General features: G+C 48.3%; 1 protein-coding gene across 1 annotated transcript; it reads left to right on the top strand.

Moving 5' to 3' along the window:
• Positions 1–12263: 12263 nt before the first annotated feature.
• LOC134998294 (gastrula zinc finger protein XlCGF57.1-like) lies at positions 12264–15710 on the top strand. The gene has a single exon (XM_063951350.1). It carries the CDS (start codon positions 12302–12304, stop codon positions 14249–14251), a length of 1950 nt encoding a protein of 649 aa, XP_063807420.1. The 5' UTR covers positions 12264–12301; the 3' UTR covers positions 14252–15710.
• The last annotated feature ends 2458 nt before the right edge of the window (positions 15711–18168 follow it).

Genomic DNA, 18168 nt, shown 5'->3' with positions numbered 1-18168 from the left:
CCTTCCTGCGCTTTGTGGTTCAGGATTGTCATTACCAATTTCAGACGTTGCCATTTGGGCTGTCCACGGCTCCGAGGATTTTTACCCAAGTGATGGCGGAGATGATGATTCTTCTTCGCATGCAAGGTGTCATGATTATCCCATACTTTGACGATCTCCTGATGAAAGCCAGATGCAGGGACAAGTTGTTACAGAACATTGCACTGTCCCTGAAGGTGTTGCAACAACATGGCTGGCTCCTCAACCTGCTGAAATCTCAGTTGATCCCTACGACCCACCTGTCGTTTCTGGGGATGAATCTGGACACAGAACTACAGAGTTTTTCTTCCGGAAGAAAAAGCTCTGGAACAAATCTTAAAACCAACCAGAGTGTCGATCCATCAATGCACTCGCTTGCTGGATAGATGGTGCCGGCCTACGAGGCCATTCAGTTTGGCAGATTCCATGCCACAGTATTCCAGTGGGACCTGTTGGACAAGTGGTCCGGTTCCCACCTACACATGCAACGGACGATAGTCCTGTCCTCAAAGACAAGAATATCACTGCTGTGGTGGCTGCACAGTTCTCACCTCCTCGAGGGACGCAGGTTCGGTATTCAGGATTGGATTCTAGTGACCACGGATGCAAGTCCCCGGGGTTGGGGTGCAAGGAAGATGGTCAAGTCAGGAGACTTGTCTCCACATAAACGTTCTGGAATTAAGGGCCATTTACAACGGCCTTCTACAAACTGAACGCCTTTTTCAAAGTCGACCCTTCCTCATCCAGTCGGAGAATATAACAGCAGTAGCTTACATCAACAGCCAGGGCGGAACAAAAAGCAGAGCAGCAATGACAGAAGCCACAAGGATTCTCCGCTGGGCGGAGAAACATCTAAGCGCTCTGTCAGCTATCTTCATTCCAGGAGTGGACAACTGGGAAGCAGACTTCCTCAGCAGACACGATCTCCATCCAGGAGTCTTCACAGAAGTGACAAGTCGCTGGGGTACTCCCCAAGTAGACATGATGGCGTCTCGTCTCAACAAGAAACTCCAAAATGATTGCGCCAGGTCAAGGTACCCTCAAGCCATAGCGGTGGGCGCTCTGGTGACACCGTGGGTGTTTCAGTCGGTATGTGTTCCCTTCACTTCCTCTCATTCCGAGAGTGTTAAAAATTATAAGAAGAAAGGTTCCAACGATCCTCATTGTTCCAGATTGGCCAAGGAGGGCTTGGTATCCCGATCTTCAGGATTTACGCATAGGAAATCCCTGGCTGCTTCCTCTACGAGAGGACCTGTTACAGTATCAAGATTTATCGCGGCTACGTTTGACGGCATGGCGGTTGAACGCCAGATTCTAGCCCAGAAGGGTATTCCCAGTGAAGTCATTCCCACTCTTATTCAGGCTAGAAAGGATGTTACGGCAAAACACGATCACCACATTTGGAGGAAATATATTTCCTGGTGCGAGTCCAAGAAGGCTCCTGCGGAAATTTTTTAACTTGGACGTATTCTCCACTTTTTACAAGCTGGAGTGGATGCGGGCCTTAAATTAGGATCCATTAAAGTACAAATTTCTGCATTGTCAGTTTTCTTTCAGAAACAATTGGCCTCACTTCCTGAGGTGCAAACGTTTCTAAAGGGGGTGTTACACATCCAACCACCTTTTGTGCCTCCTGTGGCACCTTGGGACCTTAACGTGATGTTACAGTTCCTTCAATCTCACTGGTTTGAACCTTTTTCAAAAGGTGGATTTGAAATTCCTCACTTGGAAAGTGGTCATTTTATTGGCCTTGGCATCTGCACGGCGGGTGTCCGAATTGGCGGCCTAGTCTCACAAGAGCCCTTATTTGATCTTCCATGAAGATAGAGCAGAGTTGAGAACTCGTCAACAGTTTCTGCCGAAGGTGGTTTCTTCTTTTCATATAAACCAACCTAATGTCCGTCTCCCTCGGCACAGTTCCTATAACTGAGGTCTGGAGGAGGGGCATAGAGGGAGGAGCCAGTTCACGCCCTTATTAAAGTCTTAAAGTGCCCATTTCTCCTGCGGATCCTGTCTATACCCCATGGTTCTATTGATGACCCCAGCATCCTCTACGGACTCAGAGAAAAGGTTTTACCGGCAGGTATTAAAATCCTATTATTTATTAGTGCGCAAGCAGGACAGCATTTTCTCTTCTTTGGTGTTTTATTATTACAACCATGTCACCTCTAGTAATCCCACACGAGCGTCCATGTCTCCTCCAGTAATCCCACACGAGCGTCCATGTCTCCTCCAGTAATCCCACACGAGCGTCCATGTCTCCTCCAGTAATCCCACACGAGCGTCCATGTCACCTCTAGTAATCCCACATGAGCGTCCATGTCACCTCCAGTAATCCCACACGAGCGTCCATGTCACCTCTAGTAATCCCACATGAGTGTCCATGTCACCTCTAGTAATCCCACATGAGCGTCCATGTCACCTCTAGTAATCCCCCATGAGCGTCCATGTCACCTCTAGTAATCCCACATGAGCATCCATGTCGCCTCTAGTAATCCCACATGAGCGTCCATGTCACCTCTAGTAATCACACATGAGCGTTCAGTGTTGATCAAGCTCCAGTCTAAGCATCCTATCTTTTTTTTTTTTTTAATGCACATAAAAGCAATGATTACAGGTAAAACATGTCAATTATAGAGTTATATATTGTATCCTGTAACACCCTGGGTCTTGTCTGCTCATTTTATATTTCACATGAGCGTCCATGTCACCTCCAGTAATCCCACACGAGCGTCCATGTCACCTCTAGTAATCCCACATGAGTGTCCATGTCACCTCTAGTAATCCCACATGAGCGTCCATGTCACCTCCAGTAATCCCACACGAGCGTCCATGTCACCTCTAGTAATCCCCCATGAGCGTCCATGTCACCTCTAGTAATCCCACATGAGCGTCCATGTCACCTCTAGTAATCCCACATGAGCGTCCATGTCACCTCTAGTAATCCCACATGAGCGTCCATGTCACCTCTAGTTATCCCACATGAGCGCCCATGTCACCTCTTGTAATCCCACATGAGCGCCCATGTCTCCTCCAGTAATCCCACACGAGCGTCCATGTCTCCTTCAGTAATCCCACACGAGCTTCCATGTCTCCTCCAGTAATCCCACATGAGCATCTGTCTCACCTCTACTAATCCCACATGAGCGGCCATGTCTCCTCCAGTAATCCCACACGAGCGTCCATGTCATCTCTAGTAATCCCACACGAGCGTCCATGTCTTTTCCAGTAATCCCACACGAGCGTCTATGTCTCCTCCAGTAATCCCACACGAGCGTCCATGTCTCCTCCAGTAATCCCACACGAGCGTCCATGTCACCTCCAGTAATCCCACATGAGCGTCCATGTCACCTCCAGTAATCCCACACGAGCGTCCATGTCTCCTCCAGTAATCCCACACGAGCGTCCATGTCTCCTCCAGTAATCCCACACGAGCGTCCATGTCACCTCTAGTAATCCCACACGAGCGTCCATGTCTCCTTCAGTAATCCCACACGAGCTTCCATGTCTCCTCCAGTAATCCCACATGAGCATCTGTCTCACCTCTACTAATCCCACATGAGCGGCCATGTCTCCTCCAGTAATCCCACACGAGCGTCCATGTCACCTCTAGTAATCCCACACGAGCGTCCATGTCTCCTCCAGTAATCCCACACGAGCGTCCATGTCTCCTCCAGTAATCCCACACGAGCGTCCATGTCTCCTCCAGTAATCCCACACGAGCGTCCATGTCACCTCTAGTAATCCCACACGAGCGTCCATGTCTCCTTCAGTAATCCCACACGAGCTTCCATGTCTCCTCCAGTAATCCCACATGAGCATCTGTCTCACCTCTACTAATCCCACATGAGCGGCCATGTCTCCTCCAGTAATCCCACACGAGCGTCCATGTCACCTCTAGTAATCCCCCATGAGCATCCATGTCGCCTCTAGTAATCCCACATGAGCATCCATGTCGCCTCTAGTAATCCCACATGAGCGTCCATGTCTCCTCTAGTAATCCCACATGAGCATCAGTGTCACCTCTAGTAATCCCACATGAGCGTCCATGTCACCTCCAGTAATCCCACATAAGCGTCCATGTCACCTCTAGTAATCCCACATGAGCGTCCGTGTCACCTCTAGTAATCCCCCATGAGCGTCCATGTCACCTCTAGGAATCCCACATGAGCGTCCATGTCACCTCTAGTAATCCCCCATGAGCGTCCATGTCACCTCTAGTAATCCCACATGAGCATCCATGTCACCTCTAGTAATCACACATGAGCGTTCAGTGTTGATCAAGCTCCAGTCTAAGCATCCTATCTTTTTTTTTTTTTTAATACACATAAAAGCAATGATTACAGGTAAAACATGTCAATTATAGAGTTATATATTGTATCCTGTAACACCCTGGGTCTTGTCTGCTCATTTTATATTTCTCTGACGTCCTAGTGGATGCTGGGAACTCCGTAAGGACCATGGGGAATAGCGGGCTCCGCAGGAGACTGGGCACAACTAAAAGAAAGCTTTAGGACTAACTGGTGTGCACTGGCTCCTCCCCCTATGACCCTCCTCCAGACCTCAGTTAGATTTCTGTGCCCGGCCGAGCTGGATGCACACTATGGGCTCTCCTGAGCTCCTAGAAAAGAAAGTATAGTTTAGGTTTTTTATTTTCAGTGAGATCTGCTGGCAACAGACTCACTGCTACGAGGGACTAAGGGGAGAAGAAGCGAACCTGCCTGCTTGCAGCCAGCTTGGGCTTCTTAGGCTACTGGACACCATTAGCTCCAGAGGGATTGAACGCAGGACCCGACCTCGATGTCCGTTCCCGGAGCCGCGCCGCCGTCCCCCTTACAGAGCCAGAAGCAAGAAGGTCCGGAAAATCGGCGGCTAAAGACTTCTATCTTCTCCATGGTAGCGCACAGCACTGCAGCTGTGCGCCATTGCTCCTCATGCACACCTCACACTCCGGTCACTGATGGGTGCAGGGCGCTGGGGGGGGGGCGCCCTGAGCAGCAATAAATAACACCTTGGCTGACAAATATACACCATATATAGCCCCAGGGGCTATATATAGGTGTAAATTAACCCCTGCCAGATTTCCTAAAGTCCGCCGAAAAAGGGGCGGGGCTATCTCCCTCAGCATACCGGCACCATTTTCCCTCACAGCTCCGCTGGAAGGAAGGCTCCCTGGCTCTCCCCTGCAGTCCTGCACTACAGAAAAGGGTAAAAAAGAGAGGGGGGCACATATTTTAGGCGCATTATAGTTATTCTATGCAGCTATAGGGGAAAACACTCTGTATAGGTGTCACCCCAGTGTATAGGTGTCTGTATAGGTGTCACCCCAGTGCTCTGGTGTGTGCTGGCATACTCTCCCTCTGTCTCTCCAAAGGGCTTTGTGGGGTCCTATCCTCTTTTAGAGCATTTCCTGTGTGTGTGCTGTGTGTCGGTACGGCTGTGTCGACATGTATGAGGAGAAAAATTATGTGGAGGCGGAGCAAATGCCGGTAAATGTGATGTCACCCCCTGCGGGGTCGACACCTGTGTGGATGGACTTATGGAAGGAATTACGGGAAACTGTTAACTCCTTACATAAAAGGCTTGACGACATGGGACAGCCGGCAACTCAGCTTGTGCCTGTCCAGGCGTCTCAAAGGCCATCAGGGGCTGTAAAACGCCCGTTACCTCAGATGGCAGACACAGACGTCGACACGGATACCGACTCCAGTGTCGACGATGAGGAGACGACTGTAACTTCCAATAGGGCCACACGTTACATGATTAAGGCAATGAAAATTGTATTACACATTACTGATATTACCCCAGGTACCACAAAAAAGGGTATTATGTTTGGTGAGAAAAAACTACCAGTAGTTTTTCCTGCATCTGAGGAATTAAATGAAGTTTGTGAAGAAGCATGGACTTCCCCCGATAAGAAATTAGTAATTTCTAAACGGCTATTGGCAGCGTACCCTTTCCCGCCAGAGGATAGGTCACGTTGGGAAACACCCCCTAGGGTTGATAAAGCGCTCACACGTTTGTCAAAGAAGGTGGCACTACCGTCTCCGGATACGGCCACGCTTAAAGAGCCTGCTGACAGAAAGCAGGAGACTATCCTAAAGTCTATATACACACACACTGGTGTTATACTACGACCAGCTATAGCCTCAGCATGGATGTGTAGTGCTGCGGTTGCGTGGTCGGATTCCCTGACAGAGAATATTGAGACCCTGGATAGGGACAATATTTTACTGACTTTAGAGCATATAAAAGATGCTCTCTTATACATGCGTGATGCACAGAGGGATATTTGCCGACTGGCATCAAAAGTAAGTGCAATATCCATTTCCGCTAGACTGGATTATGGACTCGGCAGTGGTCAGGGGATGCCGATTCAAAATGGCACATGGAGATTTTGCCTTATAAAGGGGTGGAGTTGTTTGGGGAAGGTCTGTCAGACCTCGTTTCCACGGCAACAGCTGGAAAATCAACTTTTCTGCCCCAGGTTATATATTGTATCCTGTAACACCCTGGGTCTTGTCTGCTCATTTTATATTTCTCTGACGTCCTAGTGGATGCTGGGAACTCCGTAAGGACCATGGGGAATAGCGGGCTCCGCAGGAGACTGGGCACAACTAAAAGAAAGCTTTAGGACTAACTGGTGTGCACTGGCTCCTCCCCCTATGACCCTCCTCCAGACCTCAGTTAGATTTCTGTGCCCGGCCGAGCTGGATGCACACTATGGGCTCTCCTGAGCTCCTAGAAAAGAAAGTATAGTTTAGGTTTTTTATTTTCAGTGAGATCTGCTGGCAACAGACTCACTGCTACGAGGGACTAAGGGGAGAAGAAGCGAACCTGCCTGCTTGCAGCCAGCTTGGGCTTCTTAGGCTACTGGACACCATTAGCTCCAGAGGGATTGAACGCAGGACCCGACCTCGATGTCCGTTCCCGGAGCCGCGCCGCCGTCCCCCTTACAGAGCCAGAAGCAAGAAGGTCCGGAAAATCGGCGGCTAAAGACTTCTATCTTCTCCATGGTAGCGCACAGCACTGCAGCTGTGCGCCATTGCTCCTCATGCACACCTCACACTCCGGTCACTGATGGGTGCAGGGCGCTGGGGGGGGGGCGCCCTGAGCAGCAATAAATAACACCTTGGCTGACAAATATACACCATATATAGCCCCAGGGGCTATATATAGGTGTAAATTAACCCCTGCCAGATTTCCTAAAGTCCGCCGAAAAAGGGGCGGGGCTATCTCCCTCAGCATACCGGCACCATTTTCCCTCACAGCTCCGCTGGAAGGAAGGCTCCCTGGCTCTCCCCTGCAGTCCTGCACTACAGAAAAGGGTAAAAAAGAGAGGGGGGCACATATTTTAGGCGCATTATAGTTATTCTATGCAGCTATAGGGGAAAACACTCTGTATAGGTGTCACCCCAGTGTATAGGTGTCTGTATAGGTGTCACCCCAGTGCTCTGGTGTGTGCTGGCATACTCTCCCTCTGTCTCTCCAAAGGGCTTTGTGGGGTCCTATCCTCTTTTAGAGCATTTCCTGTGTGTGTGCTGTGTGTCGGTACGGCTGTGTCGACATGTATGAGGAGAAAAATTATGTGGAGGCGGAGCAAATGCCGGTAAATGTGATGTCACCCCCTGCGGGGTCGACACCTGTGTGGATGGACTTATGGAAGGAATTACGGGAAACTGTTAACTCCTTACATAAAAGGCTTGACGACATGGGACAGCCGGCAACTCAGCTTGTGCCTGTCCAGGCGTCTCAAAGGCCATCAGGGGCTGTAAAACGCCCGTTACCTCAGATGGCAGACACAGACGTCGACACGGATACCGACTCCAGTGTCGACGATGAGGAGACGACTGTAACTTCCAATAGGGCCACACGTTACATGATTAAGGCAATGAAAATTGTATTACACATTACTGATATTACCCCAGGTACCACAAAAAAGGGTATTATGTTTGGTGAGAAAAAACTACCAGTAGTTTTTCCTGCATCTGAGGAATTAAATGAAGTTTGTGAAGAAGCATGGACTTCCCCCGATAAGAAATTAGTAATTTCTAAACGGCTATTGGCAGCGTACCCTTTCCCGCCAGAGGATAGGTCACGTTGGGAAACACCCCCTAGGGTTGATAAAGCGCTCACACGTTTGTCAAAGAAGGTGGCACTACCGTCTCCGGATACGGCCACGCTTAAAGAGCCTGCTGACAGAAAGCAGGAGACTATCCTAAAGTCTATATACACACACACTGGTGTTATACTACGACCAGCTATAGCCTCAGCATGGATGTGTAGTGCTGCGGTTGCGTGGTCGGATTCCCTGACAGAGAATATTGAGACCCTGGATAGGGACAATATTTTACTGACTTTAGAGCATATAAAAGATGCTCTCTTATACATGCGTGATGCACAGAGGGATATTTGCCGACTGGCATCAAAAGTAAGTGCAATATCCATTTCCGCTAGACTGGATTATGGACTCGGCAGTGGTCAGGGGATGCCGATTCAAAATGGCACATGGAGATTTTGCCTTATAAAGGGGTGGAGTTGTTTGGGGAAGGTCTGTCAGACCTCGTTTCCACGGCAACAGCTGGAAAATCAACTTTTCTGCCCCAGGTTACCTCGCAGCAAAAGAAAGCACCGTATTATCAAGCACAGTCCTTTCGGCCCCATAAGGGCAAGCGAGCAAGAGGCGCCTCTTTTTTGCCAAAAGGCAGAGGTAAGGGAAAAAAGCTGCAGCATACAGCCAGTTCCCAGGACCAGGAGTCCTCCCCCGCTTCCGCCAAGTCCACAGCATGACGATGGGGCTTCACAGGCGGATCTAGGTACGGTGGGGGCACGTCTCAGGAATTTCAGCACACAGTGATCTCGCTCACAGGTGGATCCCTGGATCCTTCAGGTAGTATCTCAGGGGTACATGCTGGAATTCGAGACGCCTCCCCCACGCCGTTTCCTAAAATCTGCCTTACCAAGAACACTCTGACAGAGAGGCGGTGTTACAGGCAATTCACAAGCTGTATTCCCAGCAAGTGATAAACAGGGTACCTCTCCTTCAACAAGGAAAGGGTTATTATTCCACAATGTTTGTGGTACCGAAACCGGACGGTTCGGTGAGACCCATTTAAAATCCTTGAACAAGTATATCAAAAAGTTCAAGTTCAAGATGGAATCGCTCAGAGCGGTTATCTCCAGCCTGGAGGAGGGGGATTACATGGTATCTCTGGACATCAAGGATGCTTACCTGCATGTCCCCATTTACCCTCCTCACCAGGAGTACCTCAGGTTTGTGGTACAGGACTGTCACTACCAGTTCCAGACGCTGCCGTTTGGGTTATCCCGGCACCGAGGGTCTTTACCAAGGTAATGGCCAAAATGATGATTCTCCTTCGAAAGAAAAGGGTTTCAATTATCCCGTACTTGGACGATCTCCTGATAAAGGCGAGGTCCAGGGAGCAGTTGCTGGTGGGGGTAGCACTTTCTCAGGAAGTGCTACAACAGCATGGTTGGATTCTCAACATCCCAAAGTCACAGCTGGTCCCCACGACACATCTTCTGTTCCTGGGGATGATTCTGGACACAGACCAGAAAAAAGTGTTTCTTCCAGAGGAAAAAAAAAAAAGGGGTTGTCATCTCTAGTAAGAAACCTTCTAAAGCCAGGACAGGTGTCAGTGCATCAATGCACGAAAGTCCTGGGAAAGATGGTAGCTTCGTACAAAGAAATTCCATTCGGCAGATTCCACGCAAGAACCTTCCAGTGGGACCTGTTGGACAAGTGGTCCGGATCGCATCTTCAGATGCATCGGCGGATAACCCTGTCGCCAAGGACCAGGGTGTCGCTACTGTGGTGGCTGCAGAGTGCTCATCTTCTAGAGGGCCGCAGATTCGGGATACAGGACTGGGTCCTGGTAACTACGGATGCCAGCCTTCGAGGCTGGGGGGCAGTCACACAGGGACGAAATTTCCAGGGACTGTGGTCAAACCAGGAAATTTCACTTCACATAAATATCCTGGAACTAAGGGCCATCTACAACGCCCTAAGCCAGGCAAGACTTCTGCTTCAAAACCAGCCGGTACTGATACAATCAGACAACATCACGGCGGTCGCCCATGTAAACAGACAGGGCGGCACAAGAAGCAGGAGCGCGATGGCAGAAGCCACAAAGATTCTCCGATGGGCGGAAAATCACGTGTCAGCACTGACAGCAGTGTTCATCCCGGGAGTAGACAACTGGGAAGCAGACTTCCTCAGCAGACACGACCTCCACCCGGGAGAATGGGGACTTCATCCGGAAGTTTTCCAAATGATTGTAAACCGTTGGGAACGACCAAAGGTGGACATGATGGCGTCCCTCCTCAACAAAAAACTAGAAAGGTATTGCGCCAGGTCAAGGGACCCTCAGGCGATAGCTGTGGACGCTCTAGTGACACCGTGGGTGTACCAGTCGGTTTATGTGTTCCCTCCTCTGCCTCTCATTCCAAAGGTACTGAGAATTGTGCGAAGGAGCGGAGTAAGAACGATGCTCGTGGTTCCAGATTGGCCAAGAAGAGCTTGGTACCCGGAACTTCAAGAGATGCTCACAGAGGACCCATGGCCTCTACTGCTAAGATGGGACCTGCTCCAGCAGGGGCCCTGTCTATTCCAAGACTTACCGCGGCTGCGTTTGACGGCATGGCGGTTGAACACCGGATCCTGAAGGAAAAGGGTATTCCGGAGGAAGTCATCCCTACCCTGATCAAAGCCAGGAAGGATGTCACGGCAAAACATTATCACCGCATTTGGCGAAAATATGTTGCTTGGTGTGAGGCCAAAAAGGCCCCAACGGAGGAGTTTCAACTGGGTCGTTTTCTGCATTTCCTGCAAGCAGGAGTGAATATGGGCCTAAAATTAGGATCCATTAAGGTACAGATTTCGTCTCTGTCAATTTTCTTCCAAAAAGAATTGGCTTCACTGCCTGAAGTTCAGACATTTGTGAAGTGCGTGCTGCATATTCAGCCCCCTTTTGTGCCTCCAGTGGCACCTTGGGATCTCAATGTGGTTTTGGGGTTCTTGAAATCACATTGGTTCGAGCCACTTAAAACCGTGGATTTGAAATATCTCATGTGGAAAGTGGTCATGCTGTTGGCACTGGCTTCGGCCAGGCGTGTGTCAGAATTGGCGGCTTTATCTTGTAAAAGCCCTTATCTGATTTTCCATACGGATAGGGCAGAGTTGAGGACTCGTCCTCATTTTCTCCTGAAGGTGGTATCAGCTTTTCACTTGAACCAACCTATTGTGGTGCCTGTGGCTACTAGGGACTTGGAGGATGCCAAGTTACTGGACGTGGTCAGGGCCCTGAGAATTTATGTTTACAGGACGGCTGGAGTCAGGAAAATTGACTCGCTGTTTATCCTGTATGCACCCAACAAGCTGGGTGCTCCTGCTTCAAAGCAGACCATTGCTCACTGGATTTGTAGCACAATTCAGCTTGCGCATTCTGCGGCAGGACTGCCGCATCCTAAATCAGTGAAAGCCCATTCCACGAGGAAGGTGGGCTCATCTTGGGCGGCCGCCCGAGGGGTCTCGGCTTTACAACTTTGCCGAGCCGCGACTTGGTCAGGGTCAAATACTTTTGCAAAGTTTTACAAGTTTGACACCCTGGCTGACGAGGACCTGGAGTTCGCTCATTCGGTGCTGCAGAGTCACCCGCACTCTCCCCCCCGTTTGGGAGCTTTGGTATAATCCCCATGGTCCTTACGGAGTTCCCAGCATCCACTAGGATGTCAGAGAAAATAAGATTTTACTCACCGGTAAATCTATTTCTCGTAGTCCGTAGTGGATGCTGGGCACCCATCCCAAGTGCGGATTGTCTGCATTACTTGAACATAGTTACTGTTAACTAAAACGGGTTATTGTTGAGAGCCATCTGTTCAGAGGCTCCATTGTTATCATACTGTTAACTGGGTTTAAAATCACGAGTTGTACGGTGTGATTGGTGTGGCTGGTATGAGTCTTAACCGGGATTCAAAAATCCTTCCTTATTGTGTCAGCTCTTCCGGGCACAGTATCCTAACTGAGGTCTGGAGGAGGGTCATAGGGGGAGGAGCCAGTGCACACCAGTTAGTCCTAAAGCTTTCTTTTAGTTGTGCCCAGTCTCCTGCGGAGCCGCTATTCCCCATGGTCCTTACGGAGTTCCCAGCATCCACTACGGACTAGGAGAAATAGATTTACCGGTGAGTAAAATCTTATTTTCCATAATGTATTTTATTTCCAGCAGGTGGACACACAAGCAGGAATATTTCAGAAGGACATCTAATGTTATCCCCGGATTGTGACATAAAAGATAATGACAGTAGACAGGATTCTCCAGGAGATAACCCCATTACCCCAATTATACATCCAGCTCTATCAGCTGATCCCTCTGATCCTGGGAAATGTTCTCCTGATCACTCTGATATTGGAGCATTTGTTACAGCTCTGAGATTAGATACAGTGTTTCCATGTTCTGTAGATGCCAAATGTTTTACACAGAACACAAAGCTTATTACCCATCATCCAGCTAAGGCAGGTGAGAGGCCACTGATATGTTCTGAGTGTGGGAAATGTTTTACAAAGAAATCAGCTCTTGTTACACATCAGAGAAGTCACTCAGGTGAGAGGCCGTATTCCTGTTCTGAGTGTGGGAAATGTTTTACACAGAAATCATCTCTTGTTACACATCAGAGAAGTCACACAGGTGAGACGCCGTGTTCCTGTTCTGAGTGTGGGAAATGTTTTGCATGGAAATCAGATCTTGTTACACATCAGAGAAGTCACACAGGTGAGAAGCCATTTTCATGTTCTGAGTGTGGGAAATGTTTCGCATTTAAATCAGTTCTTGTTAAACATCAGAAAAGTCACTCAGGTGAGAAGCCGTTTTCCTGTTCTGAGTGTGGGAAATGTTTTACACAGAAATCAGCTCTTGTTACACATCAGAGAAGTCACACAGGTGAGAAGCCGTTTTCCTGTTCTGAGTGTGGGAAATGTTTTGCATGGAAATCAGATCTTGTTACACATCAGAGAAGTCACACAGGTGAGAAGCCATTTTCATGTTCTGAGTGTGGGAAATGTTTCGCATTTAAATCAGTTCTTGTTAAACATCAGAGAAGTCACACAGGTGAGAAGCCGTTTTCCTGTTCTGAGTGTGGGAAATGTTTTGCATGGAAATCACATCTTGTTACACATCAGAGAAGTCATACAGGTGAGAAGCCGTATTCCTGTTCTGAGTGTGGGAAATGTTTTACACAGAAATCAGCTCTTGTTCCACATCAGAGAAGTCACACAGGTGAGAAGCCGTTTTCCTGTTCTGAGTGTGGGAAATGTTTTGCATGGAAATCAGATCTTGTTACACATCAGAGAAGTCACACAGGTGAGAAGCCATTTTCATGTTCTGAGTGTGGGAAATGTTTCGCATTTAAATCAGTTCTTGTTAAACATCAGAAAAGTCACTCAGGTGAGAAGCCGTTTTCCTGTTCTGAGTGTGGGAAATGTTTTACACGGAAATCAGATCTTGTTACACATCAGAGAAGTCACACAGGTGAGAAGCCATTTTCATGTTCTGAGTGTGGGAAATGTTTCGCATTTAAATCAGTTCTTGTTAAACATCAGAAAAGTCACTCAGGTGAGAAGCCGTTTTCCTGTTCTGAGTGTGGGAAATGTTTTACACAGAAATCAGCTCTTGTTACACATCAGAGAAGTCACACAGGTGAGAAGCCGTTTTCCTGTTCTGAGTGTGGGAAATGTTTTGCATGGAAATCAGATCTTGTTACACATCAGAGAAGTCACACAGGTGAGAAGCCATTTTCATGTTCTGAGTGTGGGAAATGTTTCGCATTTAAATCAGTTCTTGTTAAACATCAGAGAAGTCACACAGGTGAGAAGCCGTTTTCCTGTTCTGAGTGTGGGAAATGTTTTGCATGGAAATCACATCTTGTTACACATCAGAGAAGTCATACAGGTGAGAAGCCGTATTCCTGTTCTGAGTGTGGGAAATATTTTACACAGAAATCAGCTCTTGTTCCACATCAGAGAAGTCACACAGGTGAGAAGCCGTTTTCCTGTTCTGAGTGTGGGAAATGTTTTGCACAGAAATCACATCTTGCTACACATCAGAGAAGTCACACAGGTGAGAAGCCATTTTCATCCTGTGAGAGAAATAAATCCGCTCTTGTTGAACACATTAGACATTACCCAAGTACGGAACTATTTAAATCTTCTGGAGTATAATTATCACTGTCGTCCAGTGTTCCTCAAGGGTCAATCCTATCTCCTATGCTTTATAAAATATACATGCTACCACTGGGTGATATAATCAGACGTCATGGCCTGGTCTACCACTGATATGCAGATGACCTGCTTTTTGCTCCATGTACTGAGAACCGAATACCAATCCTAAATGGTTGTCTAGCTGAGCGCCAGGGGTGGATGATGCCAGTTGGCTGTGACTCAGTCTTTGTGAAACATAATAGAAGCTCACCAACAAAGGACAAGACTACAGCTTTACCAACCATCTGGATTTACGCTTTGGTGCTCAGAATTGAAAATACTGAACATGTGCTGAATCTTTGTGTTGTCCTGGTATGTGGCTGACACATACATCAGGTATCTGCCACATACAAATCCTCATTCTTCCATCTGTGGACCATAGCCAGAATCAAGCTCTTGATTCCCTCAGAAGTTCATAGACTACTGCAATGCCATCTACCTGGGTCACCCAGCAAAAGAATTACAGAGCTTGCAGCTAGTACAGAATGCAGCAGCCAAGCTGTTACCTAACCCGTTCCTGCCACATAACACCCATTCTCTACTCCCTTCACCGGCTGCCTGTAAGATGACAAATCTATTTCATAATTGGCTAACTGACCTTCCCAGCCCAACATTACATGGTCCAAGGTACTAGAAGCAGCTCCTGCCTCCTTACTGCCCTGCTTGCTTGCTTCTACAGATGAAGGACTGTTACCGACAGTACCAAGAATCTCCTGTCATTCATTTAAGGGTTGAACTTTAGCTTTGCAGCCTTGACCATGGAACTCACTGCCTTGCACAGTCCAAGAGGCCTGCACTCTAGAGACCTTCACAAGCAGACTGATGACTGTTACTCACGCTTTTCATTAATGTACCTCTATTTCTCATACGTCCTAGAGGATGCTGGGGATTCCAAAAGGACCATGGGGTATAGACGCATCCGCAGGAGCTTGGGCACACTGTAAAGACTTAAACTGGGTGTGAACTGGCTCCTCCCTCTATGCCCCTCCTCCAGACCTCAGTTAGACTTTGTGCCCAGGAGTGATGGATCACACACTAGGGGAGCTCTACTGAGTTTCTCTGAAAGACTTTATGTTAGGTTTTTTATTTTCAGGGAGACCTGCTGGCTACAGGCTCCTGCAGCGTGGGACTGAGGGGAGAGAAGCAGGACCTACTTCTGTGAGTTTCAAGGCTCTGCTTCTCGGCTACTGGACACCATTAGCTCCAGAGGGTTCGATCACTTGGTGCGCCTAGCTGCTTGTTCCCGGAGCCACGCCGTCATTCCCCTCACAGAAGCCAGAAGAAAGAAGCCATGTCAGTATGAGAAGATCAGAAGACTTCAGTGACGGCAGAAGACTTCAGTAACGGAGGTACAGTGATAGTGCTGCTCTTCATGCTCCCACACACCAAAGGCACTCACAGGGTGCAGGGCGCTGGGGGGGGGGGGGGGTGGAGCGCCCTGGGCAGCATGTTACTGGTCTGCTTAATGTGAACAATTGGCAAAAAAAAAAAAAAGCATTTAGGTGCCGAGGCACCGTGGTTCATCCCCCGCCAGTATACTTGAATTATTTCCCCGACACCGCTTATACGGGTGTAGGGCGCGCGGGGGGGAGCGCCCTGAGCAGCGAGTCAGTTTTAAAAGTTCTTCCTCGCACTGCCGGGGGCTCCGTATACAGACCCCCGCAGGCGCGTTAGGCCGTGGTCCCCGTCGGCCACCATGGGTACAGTGCGCCGGGAGGTGGTGGCGCCCGGGGCAGCATAGATAGTTAGAGCTCCCGGGCGCCGCACACGGGGACCCACCATGAGAGTGGCGGGTGCGCGATGCGCCGGAACTCCCGCTTCCCGAACGTTGTCTGGGGTGCAGGGCGCGCAGGGGGGGGTCCTGAGCAGCATGGTGCTGAGTGTGTGTGTGTGTGTGTGTGTATATATGTATGTGTGTGTGTATGTATATGTATGTGTGTGTGTGTATATATATATATATGTGTGTGTGTGTGTGTGTGTATGTATATGTGTGTGTGTGTGTATATATATGTATGTGTGTGTGTGTGTGTATATATATATGTGTGTGTGTGTGTGTGTATATATATATATGAGTACGGAGAGAGTGGGCGCAGTGGGGCTGCATCACTGACCAGGACGAGACACTCCCAGAAAGGCATGTATGTATGTGTACGGAGAGAGTGGGCGCAGTGGGGCTGCATCACTGACCAGGACGAGACACTCCCAGAAAGACATGTATGTATGAGTACGGAGAGAGTGGGCGCAGTGGGGCTGCATGACTGACAACCAGGACGAGACACTCCCAGAAAGGCATGTATGTATGAGTACGGAGAGAGTGGGCGCAGTGGGGCTGCATCACTGACCAGGACGAGACACTCCCAGAAAGGCATGTATGTATGAGTACGGAGAGAGTGGGCGCAGTGGGGCTGCATCACTGACCACCAGGACGAGACACTCCCAGAAAGACATGTATGTATGAGTACGGAGAGAGTGGGCGCAGTGGGGCTGCATGACTGACAGCTGAGCCTGTCACGTCAGTGAGGTGACAAAATGCAAGATATAGGGGGAGATGTATTAAGCCTGAAAAGTGATACATTTCACAGTGATAAACTACCAGCCAATCAGCTCCTAACTACCATGTCACTGGCTGTGTTTGAAAAATGACAGTTAGGAGTCGATTGGCTGGTACTTTATCACCGTGATATTTATCACTTTTCAAGGCTTAGTACATCTGGCCCATAATCACCTAGCTAAATCAGGCGCTAATGCAATGTTACATGTATTAAATGAGCAGCAAATATATTGATTATTAGATAGCAGCTCCTATGCGGCAACTGGATGCCTTAGACGATATAAATGGTTTAAGTTTCAGTAGTGACATAAAAGAGCGCTGATGGTATATAAATAAAAGTATTTCTAATATTAAAGTTCAACACAATAAAAACAGTTATGCCAATAATAAAACCCAGCCTGTGACATGACAGCTAGGATCTGATTGGCTGGTTCTTTATCACCTTCCACTTTGTCACTTCACCGAGCTTAATAAATCTGCCCCTAAGTTTCTTAACAGAAGGATAAGAAAACAGCCAGGGGAAAAAAGGGGGAGGAAAGAAGAAAAAAAAGGAAGCTATAGGATAAAATAGAATAACATACAGATATTGATTCATATATTATTCAGCTCAATGTTTTCGTTGAGACCTAGAGGGAACAAAGTATCTATCATACAAATCCAGTATGCTTCCCTCTTACAGAGGAGGTTATATCTATCCCCACCTGGGAATGTCTGTTTCATATGTTCAACTCCCTGTATGGACAGAACCCCACAATCACCTCCATGGAGTGAGCAAACATGTCTAGGTACACTGTGTTTAGTTGACTTTTTAAGAATTAATCTTCTATGTTCTAAAACCCTAGAGAGCGTATTGTTCTACCGACATATTGGCAACCGCAAATGCAGGAGATTACATAAACCACAAATGTTGTCTGGCAGTTTATATTGCCCACTATATCGAAGTATTCTTTAGTTCTATATGATAAGAATTATGATCGTCAGTGAGGTGGATGGGGCATCCCATTCCCAGCCGGTACAGCACACTATATGTAAGAGCCGGAGCGGTGCAGGGCTACTGGCTGACAGCCTAGCATCTCGGTGCAGCCGCAGAAGTCTGTAAATGATGGGAAATAACATCTGGCCCATGGCTACTGTGAGGAAATTTGAATAATGGAGACCAGTGTATGAATTGGTGGTATTTTGTGGCCACACCCCTTGCCCGTGAAGCCCAGCCCCTATATTTTTTGCGCACGCCTACGACGCGCACTGCCGCTGGTTTGCATTAAGGGGTGGGGCGCCGATGCTGTTTCTTGCACACATCACTAAAATGTCTAGTTACGGCACTGTT

Source organism: Pseudophryne corroboree, unplaced genomic scaffold, assembly GCF_028390025.1.
Source record: "Pseudophryne corroboree isolate aPseCor3 unplaced genomic scaffold, aPseCor3.hap2 scaffold_1488, whole genome shotgun sequence".
Lineage (NCBI taxonomy): Eukaryota > Metazoa > Chordata > Amphibia > Anura > Myobatrachidae > Pseudophryne > Pseudophryne corroboree.
Note: the sequence above shows the minus strand (reverse complement) of the source record. Positions and strands in the feature narration are given on the sequence as shown.